The 20035-nt window shown below is 39.4% G+C and overlaps 1 protein-coding gene across 3 annotated transcripts in view; it reads left to right on the top strand.

Annotated features, from left to right (window-relative positions):
• LOC127648772 (low-density lipoprotein receptor-related protein 8-like) overlaps positions 1–20035 on the top strand; it is a 189246-nt gene that overhangs the window by 64045 nt on the left and 105166 nt on the right. For 2 of the 3 annotated variants that reach the window (XM_052133529.1, XM_052133527.1), the window contains exon 4: positions 616–738. In XM_052133529.1, coding sequence (XP_051989489.1) covers positions 616–738 — 123 coding nt within the window. The remainder of the gene's footprint in view (positions 1–615; positions 739–20035) is intronic. The other variant, XM_052133528.1, reaches the window with a different exon arrangement.

Below are 20035 nucleotides of genomic sequence, written 5' to 3'. Positions count from 1 at the left end.
CATTTAGCATTGTTTTTTCCCCCTGCTGTGTGCGAGTGACCCTGTCAGAACAGAACTGTGATTTGGCTTTGCAAACACCATCAAGAGCAAAATGAGAAAACTGCGTAAAGGAAACTGTTTTTTCTCCATCTTTGTTTTTTTGTTTTTTTAAATCATATCCTTGGCAAATCTAATTGTTATAAACTTGAGCCACTTTGAACTCTGTTTTGATATAAGGCCTCAGCAGATTCATTGACTGTGGCGGCTCTCCAACCCTCTACATCCAGAGATGATTTATTTATAATCTCTGATGATACCTCTCAAGCTGTAATCTAATATCAATAGATAGCCTGCCAAATGGAACAGATTGACCATAACTGTGAATGAGAGAGGTGAAAAGATCTACTAAATTGAGGGCTTTGGGATCTCTAATCTACTGCCTGACCCCGTTCTGTCTCACTATAGGGAAGCCTGGAGAGCAAAACTTTGAAAGCCTTGAAAGCCTGGACTCTCTGAGACTCCTCTGTTAATGGAGGTCTAGTGAAAACTAGTGTGTTCAACAAAGTGATTCAGTGCCAGTTTGTTTTGCAACATGTTTCAGGTTAGCCTGTTCAAACCTGTGTTTCTCTCTCACAGCAGTCAAACAGACATGTCCCCCAGAGAAGTTTGACTGTGGTGGGAAGTGTGTGTCGCTGTCCTGGCGTTGTGATGGTGAGAGAGACTGTGAAAATGGTGCAGATGAAGAGGACTGCGCAGCGGGTAAGTCTCTCAGACTGTTTGTTTGATCCTCCGCAGGGAGTTCTGTTAAAGCTGAGGTGATAATTTGAACTGACTTTGACCCCTGATGCTGTGGACTCTGTTATACTCCTTGTGCTAAAATACACAAGTAGGCTGAAAGTACTATAAGCCAGTTGATATCCTGAAGCCACTATGTGTAGGATTTTGTTTTCATTAAGGCTGTTGATTTAACATGTTAATTCAGTGTGAATAATTAATAAATTATTTATTAAATAATAAAAAATTATGTAATAAAAGTACACAATTTATCATACTCCCTGACCATATGTTAATTCCTTTATTAGTAAAGCTGTCAGAATTAGTGCATTAACACATGCGATTAATTAAAATGAATGCGTTAATTTTTCTAAATTGGGATTTACGCATTTACCATTAATACATCATAAACCAGCATAAATACTGGTTGGAAGGGTGGAACCTTTACTTTGTGTCAGCCCAGAGTGATTAAACTGACGCACACTTTACAACAGTGCCTCCGTGTCAGTGATAAAATGATGGTGAAAGAATGTCTTAACGTTAATTGATATACAAAACAAGCACAGATGTGACTTGTGATTAAAATCAAGAATTTTTCAGCCTATTTAAGGTGCATTTTAATTACCACTGAGGCAAGTGTTAACTGTCACCAAAACACAGAATAAGATGTATTTGTCTGCAAGCGCTTTTCATGTGGAGTTCAAAGCGTCACTGACGTCATGACCCAAATCATGAATGAGGCTTCATGATTGCTGTAACAAAGTGGATAGCGACAGTCTCCCCACCATATTAATATTGGAGATGGTGAGAGATTTAATGCACATTGCAATGAAAATGCAACCTATGTAGGGACTAGTTCTTTCAATTAGTCAGACTCCCACTTAGACTTCAGGAAACATTTAATGTTACTTGATCTGGTGCTATTTTAGTGCATTTCTATCTTTATACCGTGACTATTTCTGTTTTCTTTCCTAAGATATCAATAAATGCATTTTGACAGGATAAGAAATATACAGAGCATTCTGAAAGTATTCAGACCTCTTAATTATTTCACATTTTGTTATGTTGCAGCCTTATGCTAAAATACTTTTAAAAAAAAATTATTTGCATCAATCTACATTACATACCCCATAATGACAAAGCAAAAAACAGATTTTTGATAACTTTGCAAATTTATTAAAAAGAAAAAACTGAAATATTACGTTGACATATTATTCAGACCATTAACTCAGTCCTTAGTTGAGGCACCTTTGGCAGCAATTTTTTTGGGTATGTTGCGACAAGCTTTGCACACCTGGATTTGGGGATTTTCTGCCATTCATTTCTGCAGATCCTCTCAAGCTCTGTCAGGTTGGATGGTGACCGTCGGTGGACAGCCATTTTCAGGTCTCTCCAGAGATGTTCGATTGGGTTCAAGTCCAGGCTCTTGCTGGGCCTCTCAAGGACATTCACAGATTTGTCCCTAAGCCATTCTTGCGTTTCTTGGCTGTGTGTTTAGGGTCATTGACTTGTTGGATGGTGATCCTTTGACCCATTCTGAGGTTCTGAGTGCACTGGACCAGGTTTTCATTAAGGAGTCTCCCAGTCCCTGCCTCTGAAAACACCCCATAGGATGATGCTACCACCACAATGCTTCACCGTTGAGATGGTATTGTGCAATTATGCCTGGTTTCCTGTGTGACCATCAGGTTCTTGTTCACCTCTTTTACCAAGCCCCTTCAAAAAATCCTCCACATGCAGCAATGACAACATTGCAGACCCTTTGTCCAGATACTCAGGTGACATTTCACCCCACACTTCCTGTAGCACTTGTCATAGATGTGTCTTGTTGGGCACCTCTCACGCACCTTTAAGTCTAGCTGATCCCACAAAAGCTCAATGGGTTAAGATCCATAACACTCTTTTCCAATTATCTTTGTCCAATGACTATGTTTCTTTGCCCTCTCTAACCTTTTATTTTTGTTTTTCAAAAGTGGCTGATTCTTAGCAATTCTTCACATAAGGCTGCACCCCTGAATCTTCTCTTTACTGTTGTACATGAAACTGGAGTTGAGCGGGTAGAATTCAATGAAGCTGTCAGTTGAGGACATGTGAGGCATCTATTTCTGAACTAGAGACTCTGATGTACTTATCCTCTTGTTTAGTTGTACATCTGGCCTTCCACATCTCTTTCTGTCCTTGTTAGAGCCAGTTGTCCTTTGTCTTTGTAGACTGTAGTGTACACCTTTGTATGAAATCTTCAGTTTTTTGGCAATTTCAAGCATTGTACAGCCTTCATTCCTCAAAACAATGATTGACTGACGAGTTTCTAGATAAGCTGTTTCTTTTTTGCCACTTTTTACCTAATATTGACATTAAGACATGCCAGTCTATTGCATACCGTGGCGACTCAAAAACAAACACAAAGACAATGTTAAGCTTCATTTAACAAGCCAAATAGCTTTCAGCAGTGTTTGATATAATGGCAAGTAATTTTCTAGACCCAAATTAGCAATTTAACATGATTACTCAAGGATGAGGTGTTGCAGTGATGACTGCTAAAAATGGGGCCTGCCTAGATTAGATAAAAAAGGACTTTTTTTCAAATAGTGATGGTGCTGTTTTTTTTACATAAGTAATGTCCTGACTATGCTTTGTGATCAGTGGAATGCCACTTTGGTGAATTAAAATAACAATTTCCTTCCGAAACAGCAAAATCTTTACATTATTCCAAACTTTTGGCCTCCAGTGTAAAGTGTGATACAGTTGAAGTCAGAAGTTTACATACACCTTACATATACATATATATTACATATACATTTAAACTGACATATAATCGTAGAAAACATTCTCTGTCTTAGGTCAGTTAGAATCACTAATTTATTTTAAGAATGTGAAATGTTAGAATAACAGTAGAGTGAATTATGTATTTCAGCTTTTATTTCTTTCATAACATTCCCAGTGGGTCAGAAGTTTGCATATACTTTGTTAGTATTTGGTAGCATTGCCTTTAAATTGTTTAACTTGGGTAAAACCTTTTGAGTAGACTTACACAAACTTCTCACAATAATTTGCTGGAATATTAGCTATTCCTCCAGTTTGTAGGGCTCCTTGCTCGCACACCCTTTTTCAGTTCTGCCCACAAATTTTCTATCGAATTGTGGTCAGGGCTTTGTGATGGCCACTCCAATACCTTGACTTTGTTGTCCTTAAGCCATTTTGCCACAATTTTGGAGGTTTGCTTGGAGTCATTGTCCATTTGGAAGACCCATTAAACTCCCATTAAGGAGCTTTAACTTCCTAGCTGATGTCTTGAGATGTTGCTTCAATATGTCCGTATCATTTTCCTTCCTCATGATGCCATCTATTTTGTGAAGTGCAACAGTCCCTCCTGCAGCAAACCACCCCCACAACATGATGCTGCCACCCCCATGCTTCACGGTTGGGATGGTGTTCTTCGGCTTGCAAGCCTCACCCTTTTTTATCCAAGCATAACAATGGTCATTAGACCAGAGGACATTTCACAAAATGTAAGATCTTTGTCCCCATATGCACTTTCAAACTGTAGTCTGGCTTTTTTATGGTGGTTTTGGAGCAGTGGTTTCTTCCTTGCTGAGCAGCCTTTCAGGTTATGTCAATATAGGACTTGTTTTTCTGTGGCTATAGATACTTGTCTACCTGTTTCCTCCAACATTTTCACGAGATCCTTTGCTGTTGTTCTGGGATAGATTTGCACATTTCGCACCAAACAGCATTCATCTCTAGGAGAAAAAATGCATCTCCTTCCTGAGCGGTATGAGGGCTGCATGGTTCCATGGTGTTTATACTATTGTTTGTACAGATTAACTTGGTACCTTCAGGTGTTGGAAATTGCTCTTATGAACCAGACTTGTGGAGGTCCACGATTTGTTTTCTGAGGTCTTGGCTGATTTCTTTTGATTTTCCCATGATGTCAAGCAAGGAGGCCTTAAAATACATCCACAGGTACATCTCCAATTCAGTACACCTCCTATCAGAAGCTAATTGTCTAATCAGCTAAAAGCTTGACATCATTTTCTGGAATTTTCCATGCTGCTTAAAGGCACAGTTAACTTGGTGTATGTACATTTCTGACCCACTGGAATTGTGGTTTAGTCAATTAAAAGTGAAACAATCTGCCAATCAGATGTCTTCACAGACCCCCACTGTGCATCCCTCTGCCCTACTTTCAAGAGCCAGTGTAAATTGTTCTCTTTCTGCCTCTCACTTTTCTCTCATCTGTCTTTCACGCTATCAGTCTGCTACATCGTCTGTCCTTTATTAAGTGCAGCTCACTCTTTCACTCAGTTTCCCCATCTGTCTTTCTCTCTTCCCCAAATTCTATCAGTGTCTCCCTTCTTCCTCTCTTCTAAACCGGTTAAAGTAATTCTTCCAGGTGGTAAAATATGATGATTTTGAAGGTTCATATGAGCAGCTTAATTCATAAATTAAACTACTCTTTTCTGCTTAAATAATTTCAAAATATTAATAACCAAAATAAGCTTAATCCCTGTTATTATTTATATTTTGTAAAAAATTGCATGCAATTTTCCCTATAAGCAGACCAACATGCAATTTGTGCCGGCAGAATTTCTAGAATTAAAACACCTCACTTTAAAGATCTGACCATCCCCCACCCCTTGCATGTTTGTTTATTATATATGCAATTTCTGCACCACTAGTGTCATCAAATGGGATAGAGGGCAACAGTGCCTGTTCACTTTTTCAGCCATCATGATTCCAGAAGTATTTTTCCCATATATATTTTTTACATAGGGATTTCATAAATTACTTTCTAAAATAATTCCAAGCCATGAAGCAAACGTCACGCTCCAAGGTGAATCACAACTTTACAGACTTTGATTTGAAGCAAAAACTATTTTAAAATCAATCAAAAAGACAAAGGTACTTAACATCTTTACTGATTTAATTAAGTACAATCAAGCCAAGTCAATGTCCTGACCATTTGAGTGGGTAGTTCAGTTTTGTGGTAGGAGGGACACAACATCTCGTGTTAATAGTGGGAATGAAGGTCCTTCCTGAGGGGAATTTGTCAGGGAGGGCTGTCGTGAGAAGCGTGAGGTCCGAGAACACAGTCCTGGTGGGCCAGTAAGGTGCCACTATGATGACCTGCCCTTGGTCCTCCCTGATCTTGCACAACGTCTGTGCAAGTAGGCTCACTGGGGGAAACGCATACTTGCGGAGCCTGAGGGGCCAGCTGCGTGCCAGCATGTCTGTGCCCAGGGGAGCTTTGGTCAGACAATACCATGGCGGGCAGTGGGATGATTCCCGGGAAGCGAACAGGTCCAGCTGTGCTTTACCGAATTGACACCAAATCAGCTGGACCACGCGCTTGCCTGGGATATGAGTGGCTCATAACAACTTGAGTTGCTGCTGACTACAGAGGAGGAAACGGCGGGCGAGCTGCGACATTTGATGACAGAGTAGGCCGCCTTGGCTGTCAATGTACTCAGCCGTTGCTGTGTTGTCCGTCTGGCCCTGAATCAATGGCAAAAGCCTCCACAGGGCAAGGAATACTGCCAGCAACTCGAGGCAGTTGATGTGGCAATGCAGTCGTGGACCAGTCCAAGGGCCGGCAGCTGTGTGCCCATTGCCCATGGCGCCCAAGCCATGCTTGGAGGTGTCCGTCGTAACCACGACGTGCCTGGAGACCTGGCCTATGGGAACTCCTGCCCGTAGGAATGCTTGGTCGGACCAAGGGCTGAACAGACGGCGACAGACCTGCATGACGAGCACGTGGTGTGCGCCGTGGTGAAATGCCCATCCCGCAAGCACACCCTGGCAGCCCCACCACTGAGGGTAGTGAGAGGGGATGAGCCCGCTCACCGGGTCCAGGCAGTAAAAGGTGTGAGCTCATCATGCACTTCCGGGAAGAAAGGTACTGGGCAGGGCGCGGCTGTGAGTCCAATCATCAAGCCTCTAGGGTTCAGGGGGGAGCAGAGGATTCCACTCCAGCCTGACGCACACAACTGCCCAGGTAAGCATGACCGTCAGCTGCGCATGACGTCAGACTGAACCAGCCCACTCTACGATCCTGTAATCGAAAGCTCATCCGCTTCGCGAGCCATGAACGAGATCGTGGACTTGCCCTGAGACGAGTCGGCGGTCCCATCGCAGAACTCGCCTAGGAAAATGAGCGTGCTGGGGAATGGGAGGTCTGCGGGGGGTTTCCCGGCATAGCGGCTCCCATTGAAATCCCCTCGCAATGAGAACATGACCCATCCACAAATGCTGTCCCCGCATGGGCAGCGCCCAACACGTGAGACAGCAATAGTGGCTGTGGGAAACGGAGAGGTGACGATTGCAACCAGGAAATATACACAAACGGAAAAGGCATCTTTATCGACGCAACGTCGAGAGAGTGACAGAAGGGGAACCATATTTAGGCTTGCTTGACACTAGTAACAGCACAAGATGAGAATGCATTCTTGCAGTTAAACTCTTCTGGATGGAGAGCTACTCCGAATGAAGTTTCAAGATGTGTATTCTACTTTTCAAACTATGTTTAATTTACACAGCAACCTAAAAATTTTATGACTCAATGCAACCAAAGTGAGACACTCCAAAAGCGTTGTAGAAAAGCCCTTATTATAAATTTATCTCAGACGGATTAACAAATTCAATTGCAAAATTAATTGCCATTGAATGTAGGCCAATGATAGGCTAATAGTATAGTCTCTTCAATAATATGGAAATATACAGTATATATACGATTAATTGCAATATCATGTAATTAATATAAAAAAATCATGTTAATAATTAATAAGTAAATAAGGTAATCGATTGACAGTCCTTAAAGTAAATTGCTAAATATATCGATATTGAAATTAATAGATAAATAACAATAAATAGTAGTTTGAGAGTTTAGGGAGGCCAGATCTATTGTGTCATTGGCAGTGCACCATGGAAATGGTCGGCTGGTGCAGAGCTCTTTTCCTGCAGTTTGTTTGCCATGATTCTCTTGGTAGATTTTTCCCCTCAGGACCATGGGTACTATAGTTCTTCACCAGGAATTTCACTATTATATATTATTATTTTATTTTTTTTAAGTTAAGTTGAAATAACACAGACTGATGGCTTGAACCGAATACATACCTCCAATTAATAACCTCAAAACCCACAGTAGGTCTGTCTTTAAAGATTTACAAGTTGTTGTTAATAATCAATTCCCCTATGGAAACATTTTATGGAATTTTTACTTCTAGAACCAGATTGTTGCGCAATGTTTGACTGTTTTCAAACAGATTTCCAAAACACTCCCTCCCCTCATCCATTTGTAAACATGTCCATTTATCCCTGCCCTTAACTCCCACCATTGGTTTAACCATTGTTGCTATATTGTGATGGTAGGTATGCTCTAATAAACTGAGCAATGTTTGGATATTGGTATAGAGCCACATCGTTACACTTTTCTGGGAAATCTATTCTATGAATGGCTTGCTTAAAGTTGCCTCTGCAGTCTAAGCTCTACGTATTAAGTAATATGCAATATTTTAATATAATAATGGCACACTTCATCCTTAAATCCATACACACAGAATTCTACAGATTTCCCTTTAAAAATCAGCAGAAAAAATTTGAAAAAAGTTTGCAGATGCCATCTGGGGCTACCTGTAAGTGATTAATTATGTTAAATAAATTACAATATCAGCTCATCTGAAAAAAAAAGATGTCATAAGATGTAAGGTAAATCTCCATGGTAATTGCCCTATTAAAGAGCAAAATAAACACCCTTAAATAAAACATTTTCTCAGTAGTGGGGAGGGTAACTGTTAAAAAAAAGCTAAGGGTAACTGTTAATCATTATACGTTTTCTATAAGCTGTCGTGTATAGTGTTCACATTTTTCCCCTGGGCAGGACGAAATCATGGGACTAAATTTAGCCAGTGCAGTGAAAGAGATTCAGCATCAACTGTCGAACATATTGGTGATACTGACGAAGGTCGTTGTTGACTTGGAGGATCTTGCAGTAATACGTTGATAGATCACTGCCATGGAGACCACATTCACTGAGTTGGTTACAAGAGTGTTGGATTTTGATAAACAGATCGATAGTCTGGAGTCATCGTAGAGGGAATTAGCTGCTAATCCACTAGCGACCAAGACAGACTTGGAGGGCATCTGGGAAAAGTTGGAAAACCTTGAGAATCGTAACCGGTGAAACAACATCCGAATTGTTGGAATTCCTGAGGACGAAGAAGGCAGAGATATGGTAAAATTCCAAGATGGGCTCTTCCCAAGTCTGCTTGACATAACAGGCCATAAGCTGGAAATCGAGTGAGCTCATAGAGTTGCGGCTCGGAGATCCCATCCATTCTGGTCAAATTTACAAGATCATCCTATAAAGATATTGTGTTACGCGAGGTGAGGAGTATAAGAAGGCTTTCTTGGAAGAACCAAATTGAGAATAGATAGTAAGGATGGCCGCAAATATTTACATGCCCACGGCAAACGATGCACTTCATAAAGTCAATGGAAAGAGTAAGTCATTGTTTGATGCTCTCTATGCATCTAAGTGGACCTGACTCACTGAACATTCACTTGACTGTCCGAGAAAATTGAGCATCTTCTTTGTTTCTTTTTGTGCTGGTTCCTCCTAGTGGCTGGAGTTTGTTTTGTGTAGCAGCACTCCTTCCGGACAGTTTGTGGATGAATCCGCATGTTCTTTGTGCTAATGCCTCCTATTGGTTGGAGTTTGTTCTGTGGAATATTTCTGGCAAAACATTGGTGTGATTAGGGCATGTGTTGCACTCATGTAACAGGTGAGTGGGCCTGACTTACTGAACATTATCTTGACTGTCCGGGGAAACTTAGTGCCTTTTTTGTTTCATTTTGTGCTGGTTGTGTCTGTGTTTATTTTGTGGAGGAACACACCTTCGGAACAGTTATGTGGATTAATCTACATGTTATTTGTGCTTGTTTGGCTATTGGCTGGAGTTTGTTTTGTAGATTATTTTCTGTTGTGTAATTCTGTCTCACAAAGTTGTATAGAAGCAGTGGACTTGAGCAATCCGATAGCAAAGTTGTCGCTGGGTCTCTCGTAGGCATACATGGACTGTTTGATTTTAGAGGGATGGACAGTTGGCACTGTCGTAAGAGGGGGTTAATGTGCATGTTTTTCTTTTTTCTGCGTTTTTTGATTGGGGGGAATATCGGGGTTTGATTTTTGCTCTAATTTTGGAATGTGGTCTTTATCATTTTAGTGTTTGGGGGGAAAATTTGTGATTTTATGTGGTTTTATTTAGCATTTTCTGTTGTGTCTATTTGATTTGCAGCATAGAAATGTAGACATTGTAACGTGATTCTTTGAGACCATGTTGGCAACAGATAGAGGTCAGGGCTTTGTGATGGCCACTCCGATACCTTGACTTTGTTGTCCTTAAGCCATTTTGTCACAACTTTGGAGGTACTCTTGGGGTAATTGTCCATTTGGAAGACCCATTTGCGACCGAGATTTAACTTCATGTATGATGTCTTGAGATGTTGTTTCAATATATCCATAAAATTTTCCTTCCTCATGATGCCATCTATTTTGTGAAGTGCACCAGTCCCTCCTACAGCAAAGCACCCCACAACATGATACTGCCACCCCCATGCTTCATGTTTGGTATGGTGTTCTATGGCTGCATGGTCCCATGGTGTTTATACAGTGCATCCGGAAAGTATTCACAGCGCTTCACTTTTTCCACATTGTGTTATGTTACAGCCTTATTCCAAAATAGATTAAATTCATTAATTTCCTCAAATTCTACAAAAAATACCCCATAATGACAACGTGAAAGTTTGTTTGAAATCTTGGCAAATTTATTGCAAATTAAAAATTAAAAAAATCACATGTACATAAGTATTCACAGCCTTTGCCATGACACTCAAAATTGAGCTCAGGTGCATCCTGTTTCCACTGATCATCCTTGAGATGTTTCTACAACTTGATTGGAGCCCACCTATGGTAAATTCAGTTGATTGGACATGATTTGGGAAGGCACACACCTGTCTATATAAGGTCCCACAGTTAACAGTGCATGTCAGAGCACAAACCAAGCCATGAAGTCCAAGGAATTGTCTGTAGACCTCCAAGACAGGATTGTATCGAGGCACAGATCTGGAGAAGGGTACAGAAAAATGTCTGCAGCATTGAAGGTCCCAATGAGCACATTTATCATCCATAAATGGAAGAAGTTTGGAACCACCAGAACTCTTCCTAGAGCTGGCCGCTTGGCCAAACTGAGTGATCAGGGGAGAAGGGCCTAAGTCAGGGAGGTGACCAAGAACCTGATGGTCACTCTAACAGAGCTCCAGCATTTCTCTGTGGAGAGAGAACCTTCCAGTAGAACAACCAGCTCTGCAGCACTCCACCAATCAGGCCTGTATGGTAGAGTGGCCAGACAGAAGCCACTCCTCAGTAAAAGGCACATGACAGCCAGCATGGAGTTTGCCAAAAGGCACCTGAAGGACTCTCAGACCATGAGAAACAAAATTCTCTGGTCTGATGAAAGAAAGATAGAATTATTTGGCCTGAATGGCAAGCGTCATGTTTGGAGGAAACCAGGCACCGATCATCACCTGGCCAATACCATCCCTACAGCGAAGCACGGTGGTGGCAGAATCGTTCTGTGGTGATGTTTTTCAGCAGCAGGAACTGGGAGACTAGTCAGGATCGAGGGAACGATGAATGCAGCAATGTACAGAGACATGCTTGATCAAAACCTGCTCCAGAGCACACTGGACCTCAGATTGGGGTGAAGGTTCATCTTCCAACAGGACAACGACCCTAAGCACACAGCCAAGATAACAAAGGAGTGGCTACGGGACAACTCTGTGAATGTCCTTGAGTGACCCGGCCAGACTTGAACCTGATAGAACATCTATGGAGAGATCTGAAAATGGCTGTGCACCGACACTCCCCATCCAACCTGATGGAGCTTGAGAGGTCCTGCAGAGAAGAATGGGAGAAACTGCCCAAAAATAGGTGTGCCAAGCTTCATCATACACAAAAAGACTTGAGGCTGTAATTGGTGCAAAGGTGCTTCAAAAAAATATTGAGCAAAGGCTGTGAATACTTATGTACATGTGATTTTTTTTTTTTTTTTTTCATTTTTAATAAATTTGCAAAGATTTTAAACAAACTTCTTTCACGTTGCCATTATGGGGTATTGTTTGTAGAATTTTGAGGAAAATAATTAATTTAATCAATTTTGGAATTAGGCTGTAACTTGACAAAATGTGGAAAAAGTGAAGCGCTGTGAATACTTTCCGGATGCACTGTACTTGGGTACTATTGTTTGTACAGATAAATGTGGTACCTTCAGGTGTTTGGAAATTGCTCCCAATGATGAACCAGACTTGTGGAGGTCCACAATGTTTTTTTTCTGAGGTCTTTTTTCTGCTGATTTCTTTTGATTTCCCCATTATGTCAAGCAAATAGGCAATGAGTTTGAAGGTAGGCCATAAAATACATCCATAGGCACACAGTACAGCTCCTATCAGAAGCTAAATTAGGCTTGACATCATTTTCTGGAATTTCCCAAGCTGCTTAAAGGCACAGTTAACTTAGTGTATGGAAACTTCTGACCCACTGGAATTGTGATATATTCAATTAAAAGTGAAACAATCTGTCTGTAAACAATTGTTGGAAAAATTACTCATGTCATGCACAAAATAGATGTCCTAAATGACTTGCCAAAACTATTGTTTGCTAATATTAAATCTGTACAGTGGTTAAAAAATTTGTTTGAATGATTTCAACCTACGTGTATTGAAACTTCTGACATCAACTGCTGCAATGAGAGACTGGACCATTTTTCTTCAGCAGTTTAGATCCATAAATGTCTTTATATTACTTAAGACATGAGTTATACAAATGCAGCTTCTTTATACAAATCTTCTGTCCTCCTCACACAGGTGCACAGCTCCTGATGTGCACATCCACTCTTGTTGTTTCTTCATTCGTCTCCTGTTGTTTATCAGCGATTACATCTAGTGCTTCTTCATTGACAGGAATGACTCAAATGCAATAACTGCAAATAATTCAAGAAGCATGAACATACTGCGTGTTCAAAGATGCGTGGTTAGAAAAATCAGGCGTGGGTTCAGTGCTCAAGCACTCTGCTGATGACGAAATTTGTGTTATGTGTCTAGTACACTTTGGGCGTTAGCTGAAAGCTTTATCAAATTAGTAAGGGATGATGTACAGCCACCTGGTCATTATCACAAAATAAACCCCAACGTTGTGATCAATTATCTTATCATGTGAGGTAAAAGAGACTGCAGAGTTATACTGTATGAGATACAGTGGCAAGAAAAAGTAAGTGAAACCTTGGGAATGAGCTGTTTTTCTGCATTAATTGGTCATAAAATGTGATCTCATCTTCATTAAAGTCACAAGTAAAGACAAACACAATGTGTTTAAGCTAACAACACACAAACATTTATTTACTGAACATCTCATTAAACATTCAAAATCTTTTTGGAAAAAGTAAGTGAACCCCTTGGCTAAAGACGTCAACAAAAGCTAATTAGAGTCAGAAGTTGGCAAAACTGGCATCCGATTAATGAAACGAGATTGGAGGTTTTTGACTTATAAAAGTAAACTTTTATAACTTTGACTTATAAAAAGCACTCAAACATCTTGAGTTTGCTATTCACAAGTAGCATCTGCTTACGTGGCCCATGCCTCACAACAACAAAAAAGATATCTCAGAAGACCTACAATCAAGAATGTTGCTTTGAATAAAGCTGTAAATGGTTACAAAGTTATCTTGAAGAGCTTAAATATTCATCTGTCCGCAGTAAGACAAACTGTCTATATATGGAGACAATTTGGTACTGTGGCTACTCTCCCTAGAAGTGGCCTTCCTGCCAAGATGACTCAAAGGGCACATTGCAGAATGATTGAGGTAAAAATAACCCTAGACTGACAGTTTAAGAATTGAAGGAGTCATTGGAACTGGTTAACATCTCTGATCATGCGTCTACTATATGGAAAACAAGGACACCATGAAAGAAGCCGCTGCTTTCCAAAAAAACTAAATAATAATAATACATTTCTGCACTCCTGAAGTTTGCCAAAGACCACCTTGACACTTGCCACAACGCTAGTGGGAATTTTTTTGTGGACTGATGAAACTAAGGTTGAATTGTTTGGGAAGAACACAGCATTACGTATGTCGTAAAAAGGGCACCGCATACACACATGAAAACAACATCCCAACAATGATGTATGGTTGAGGGAGCATCATCATTTGGGGCAGCTTTGCTACCTTGGGGCATGGACCACTTGCCATCATCAAGGGAAAAATTTATTTCTAAGTTTAACAAGATATCCTACTGGACAATATCAGGGTGGTTGTGGAATGACTTCAAGAGAGCAGTTCATATCCTAAGAATATGGCTGAGCTGAAGCAGTTCTGTAAGGAAGAATGGTCCAAAATTCCTTCTGAACGTTGTGCAGATCTAAACCGCAGCTACCAGAAACACCTGGTTGAGGTTTTTGCTGCCAAAGGAGGATCGACCAGTTATTAGTTTCAAGGGTGCAGGAGTTTGCCATATAATTATTCAGAATGAAATTGACCTATCAGAATCAAGTATTCCAGAGAGCTGGGCCTAAATATTTCATACATCATTAAGGGGATGTGTAGAATGTCATGCTACCAATTAGCTACATGCATTATGCTCAGGGTTGGGAGGGTTACTTTTGAAATATATTCCACTACAGATTACAGAATACATGATGTAAAATGTAATTTGTAACATATCTGTTAGATTATTCAAGGTCAGTAACGTATTCTAAATAATTTGGATTACTTCTTCAGCATTGGTAGATTTTTTCACTTGTTTTGACTATAAAAATACTGCCAGTACAGTAAGACAAAATACACATGTTAAAATACATTCTCTGAAAAACCTAAATATCTTATTCAGTGTTGTTTCTAAATCAAACTGATCTTGTTTTTAGGATTTTTAGATATTGTTACATGAAAACAATATAAACATTATTATCAAGAATATGATTTTCGCCCTAATATCTAAAGGTCTTACTAGAATAAAATCAATTATGATCCAACGTGAATTTTGATGGTGCCTGGTAACGTGCATGTAAAATGGCTAGAAATAGCATTTTAGCTTAGCGTAAAGCTGACAATTTACACAAGGTTTATTTCTATTTCTTCTGCTCCAAACTTACTTGAAACTGACTTCTCTGTCTGCTCGTATGAATGTAACACATCATAAAAAAGTGTTTCACCGCTGTTCAAATGCACTTTCCATCTGAAAGGACTAAATATTAAATGAAACAAATGACAATAAAATGCAAAGTAATCTCTTCAGTAATCAAAATACTTTTTGAATGTAACTGTATTCTACATACTAAAGATTTATATTCGAACTGTAATGGAATACAGTAACTAATATTTAGTATTTTAAATGCATAATCCCGTTACTGCCCAACCCTGATTATGCTAAATTGTAAACCCTCTAAGACACTTGTATTAGTAGGTGCTAAATTGCAATTCTCTGTACTATCTCTAGTCATACTGTTCTCTCTTTTTACATTGATGTATTTTACTGACACTTTTATCCAAAGCAACTTACAATACATTCATAGTATACATTTTATTAGTATGTGTGTTCCTGGGAATCAAACCTAGGACCTTGGTGTTGCTAGCGACATGCTCTACCAATCAAGCTAAATGAGCACCACTAAATATCCATCACATCTCTCCCTGTACAAAAATTACATTTACATGCATTGTACAGAAATTCACACCCTGCTAGTCATTTATCAAAAACACATTGTGCTGCTACAACACTCTTCCATAAAACTTAAATTCTTTCCTCTTTGGATCTCTCCTAATCACCAGTGTTAGCGAGCAGCGGGCAACTTATTAAAGTCAGTCGCACTTGGTTAATTGAGTCTTCCACATATTGAATTATGCATGATTCTCTGGAGCAGTTTGATTACCAGTCCCTCTAGAAGCTTAAATTGCTCATCATTTAAAATCAAATGCAACAAATCACTCTTTCACAATTTCAAATATATTCACAAGCTGTGCTACACTCACTGTTTACTGACAAAAGTCACAGTTCAGGTAATGTTTCTGACCGATTAGCTGCACAAGACACAAGATACACAAAAAGATACCTTAATATGGTTTAAATGGAATACACATACTGAATACTGTGCTTTATAATCCTAATACTGTTCAAAACAAATCCATAAAAGAATATTCCGGGTTAAAAAGTTAAGCTTTTTTGGCATCATATATGGCATACTACCGCATAACCTGTATTAAACCCAGAATGTTTCTTGACTGTTTAATTTAACCTGGTGCTCCAGTGTGCATAGATGCAATTAACTGTGAAAAATCGAAATGAATGGGAATTCTAAGGGTGGTTTGTTTGCCTCTTTGCTATGGCATAATTCACTGTACTGTATTTTTTGGTTGTTTTTAAGGGGATCTTTTCTCTGACAAAAGTCAGAAGTGCCATCTAAACATGTTCTGTGCTATTCTAAATGTTTGCATTTGCGAGTATATCTGTGGGTTAGTAAAATGTTGCGTGAAATTACTCAAACATGTTTTTGCCCCACTTTTGAACGCACTTGTGCCCAAGAGCATAAAACATTCACTCTGGTGAATTCTGCTGGCCACTAGAAACTAATGTGGGTGGACTGGTCCATTATTTCTCTCTCCCTTCAGGCTAGACACGGCCTACATCTTCACCTCTACTGATCAGAACCTGTCCATCACGGCAGTGGGGTTACCTGGGAACTGGGGTAAACTGGCTTCGCTCCAACATCAAGCTTATTAGATTGAGTATAGCTGTCTAAGAGTCCTGCTGACTGAAAGCTGCAGAAAAATGATTGCAGGCCCATTCATTTCCTCAGATTCCAGATCTCTACCTTTTAACTTTTGTTGCATGTGGTCCATGTCTGTAAGATTTAAAGGAGTATTTCACCCAAAAATGTAAGTTCTGTCATCAATTACTCATCCACATGTTGTTCAAAATCTCTAGGACTCTTTTTCTTAAGGCTCTGATTCACTCTCAGCGAAGTTCCTCTTAGTTTTATGCTCAGAGCTAGAATGAAGGTTGAAACCACTGAGAAATAATATACTGTTTTCGAACATACCTCATTCTATAAATAGAATCTACATGAGATCAGTAAAATAAAGTTTTTCACTGAGCACTTTATTAGGTACACCTGTACACATTTTCATGTGATCTAATCAGCCAATTGTGTGGCAGCAGTGCAATGAATAAAATAATAAAAATCATGCAGATATGGGTCAGGAGCTTCAGCTAATATTCACATTAGAATGGGGTGGGGGGAAATTATCTCAGGGATTTAGACCGTGGCATGAATGTTGGTGCCAGATGGGCTGGTTTGAGTATTTCTGTAACTGCTGATCTTCTGGGATTTTAACACACAACAGTCTCTAATGTTTGCTCAGAATGGTGACAAAAACAAAAAACATCCAGTGAGTGTCAGTTCTGAGGACGGAAATGCCTTTTTGATGAGAGAGGTCAATGGAGAATATACAGACTGGTTCAAGCTGACAGAAAGGCTAAGGTAACTCAGACAACCCCTCTGTTCTAATGTGGTGAGCAGAATAGCATCTCAGAAAGCACAACATGTCGAACATTGAAGTGAATAGGCTACAACAGCAGAAGACCACATCAGGCACTTTATTACAACCTTAGTGTTCTTAATAAATTGCTCAGTGAGTGTATATGCTGTGGGTAATGTGTAATATGTCATGTTAACATTTTGAATTCATGGTGCTAATGCTAACACACTAGCATTAGCCATCATCTAACCTCTGCTTTTGTGTTCCACTGAAGAAAGAAATTCATATGTGTTTGTAACAACGTGAGGCTAGGTAACGCAGTAATTTAAAGCCAGTTAACATGACTGTAATTAAAGTAACTAAATTAATATCAAATAATGGCTGATACCAATTGAGCCATTTATACTATTGCGATATGTGTCAAGATGTTCTTAAAGATAAATTTGACCTGCAACCTCCACAACACAGTCAAAATCCCCTTCAAAAGTGTGTACCGGTGGTGTTTCAGGAAGAGTGGTCTTCCGCTATCCACTGTAAACTACTTTTCCAGTCTGGCTTTATTCTTATATGCTCATTTTGCACATTTTAGTTGCTGATGAATAGAACCAAGACTTACTTGATAATTTTCTGCATTAAATATCCTATTTTACTCAGATGCTGTATACGTCTCATTACGGAAGTAAAATGGGTTGCAAATTTGATATTGACTTTAATGGTTGGTAGAGCTGTAACGGCAGTTTAAACATCAGCAAGGTTTAAACAGGGACTGTTCTGGCCAGGGGAAATAAATAGAATTTCTATGTGATACTGTCAGGGATCAATCAAGCTCGTTTCAGTCCACCACTCAAAGATCACTCTCTCTAGAATATTAAACACACACACCTGTTCATCATCAATTACCTCATCAACCAGCTCATAAGAACTCTCACTGTGATTTCAGTCTTTGTCAAGCCTCCAACAGGAACAGACCGTTGTTCTCATATCCTGAAAACCCTGTTAGCTCTGAACTGCCTGAGAATTCTGTTTCCTTACCTGACTCAAACTAACCCTTTGTGATATTGTTCTGCCATCTCCAGATCTCCCATCCGATTCCTGAGAGCCCATGTTCGAGATTTGATCAAGTTTCTCCGATCATTCCTAGTAGAGAGAAAGGATTAACGAACTGAGACTGAGTGATTATACTACTATTGAAGTTATCTGGATTACCTATTTTTCTCCGTGCATCAAGCAATCTTCACTATATCTGCACCTGAAAATTCACCGTATACTCCCCTTACACGATTGTCACCTGAATAAAGCTGTATTCGAATCACTTACCTCCGATCTCCTGGTCTCTATCCTGACAGATACAGGGTCAGGCCAAGAGTAATATATCATATATATATATATATATATATATATATATATGTGTCTGCCTTTGTTGAAGTGTTGTAGTGATTTTGCTACCTGCACTGGAATAAATTATTAATTTAATCGAGTGAATTTTGGCAAAGGGATGATAATTGCCTGTTCTCATACATTAATCTGTAATTAATCTAGGCTAATCTCAAGCCAGAGGCCTTTATTACTGAATCTGTTCATGTGATTCACAAGTCTCTTGCATATGCTTTGAAACAGAGCAAAGAAATACAGGATATAGTGAATGTTAAAATCCCATCCAAATAACAGTTTTACACCTGGATCAGCATTAGGGTTCTCCATTTTTCAAACCTCATGTTGAAATGAAAAGAGTATCAATGGATTAATGGAACATTTCTCCCATAGCAGACTAGGGCAAGATTTTATAGCATTTCTACTCTGATTCTGCCCTGCTTATTGAGCAGTGACGTGCGGTGATGTCTTAAAGATGCTAGGCACTGAGTTATGAAAGCCAGATTACCTGATTTATTGTTTAAGCTAATAATACGTAATAACAGTGAACGTTACGCACAAGCACGGCATATCAATAAATGTAAAAATCAGGATGAATTATTTGTCAATAAAAAAAATAAAAAAAATCAGGATGTATATCGTGTACTCTCTCTCTCTCTCTCTCTCTCTCTCTATCACAGACACACACACACACACACACACACAGTGAACGTTACGCACAAGCGCGGCATATCAAGAAATGTATGTATTTTATATGTGTGTTATATATAATATATACGATTTTGTTAATATATTTTCATTAGATATTATTATACAAAATTCAGTAGTCAAAACACAGAACATATAACAGAACATAAGTTGTTTATTTTTTACAACATTATGTGCTTATTTTTTTATGTGCAATCTTCATCTTTCTAACAAAAGATACAATACAACAATCCTTTACCTTTTCATTGTGGTAGGTTATATTCAGCTTCCTTTGCTCGTCAAGTGCAAGGTCGATCCAAGATTTTCCAAAGATTTTCAGTGTAATTTGACACTGGATGTGAGCTGACGACTTTTCATGCTTGGTTAAAGCTGCGGGCAGGTTGTTCAAATCACAATATCCCGCTGAAGTCCAAACAGTCTGACTGGTTGAAAAAAGCAGGCAGGGATAGCAGTACAGCCGCTGATTGTTAGCACAGCCACATAGCCAATCTTTTCTTACATACCAATCAGTTTGAAATGATCAGATAATTTTTGGGCCCTTTTGCTGTACTAGTCCATCTAAGGCTGGCGTAGACCTCCCTCTTGCAAATAACTCATATTTGGAATTAAAATCGAGCTTG

The sequence above is a fragment of the Xyrauchen texanus genome, chromosome 9 (assembly GCF_025860055.1).
Source record: "Xyrauchen texanus isolate HMW12.3.18 chromosome 9, RBS_HiC_50CHRs, whole genome shotgun sequence".
Classification (NCBI taxonomy): Eukaryota; Metazoa; Chordata; class Actinopteri; order Cypriniformes; family Catostomidae; genus Xyrauchen; species Xyrauchen texanus.
This window is presented reverse-complemented; position numbering and strand designations above follow the sequence as displayed.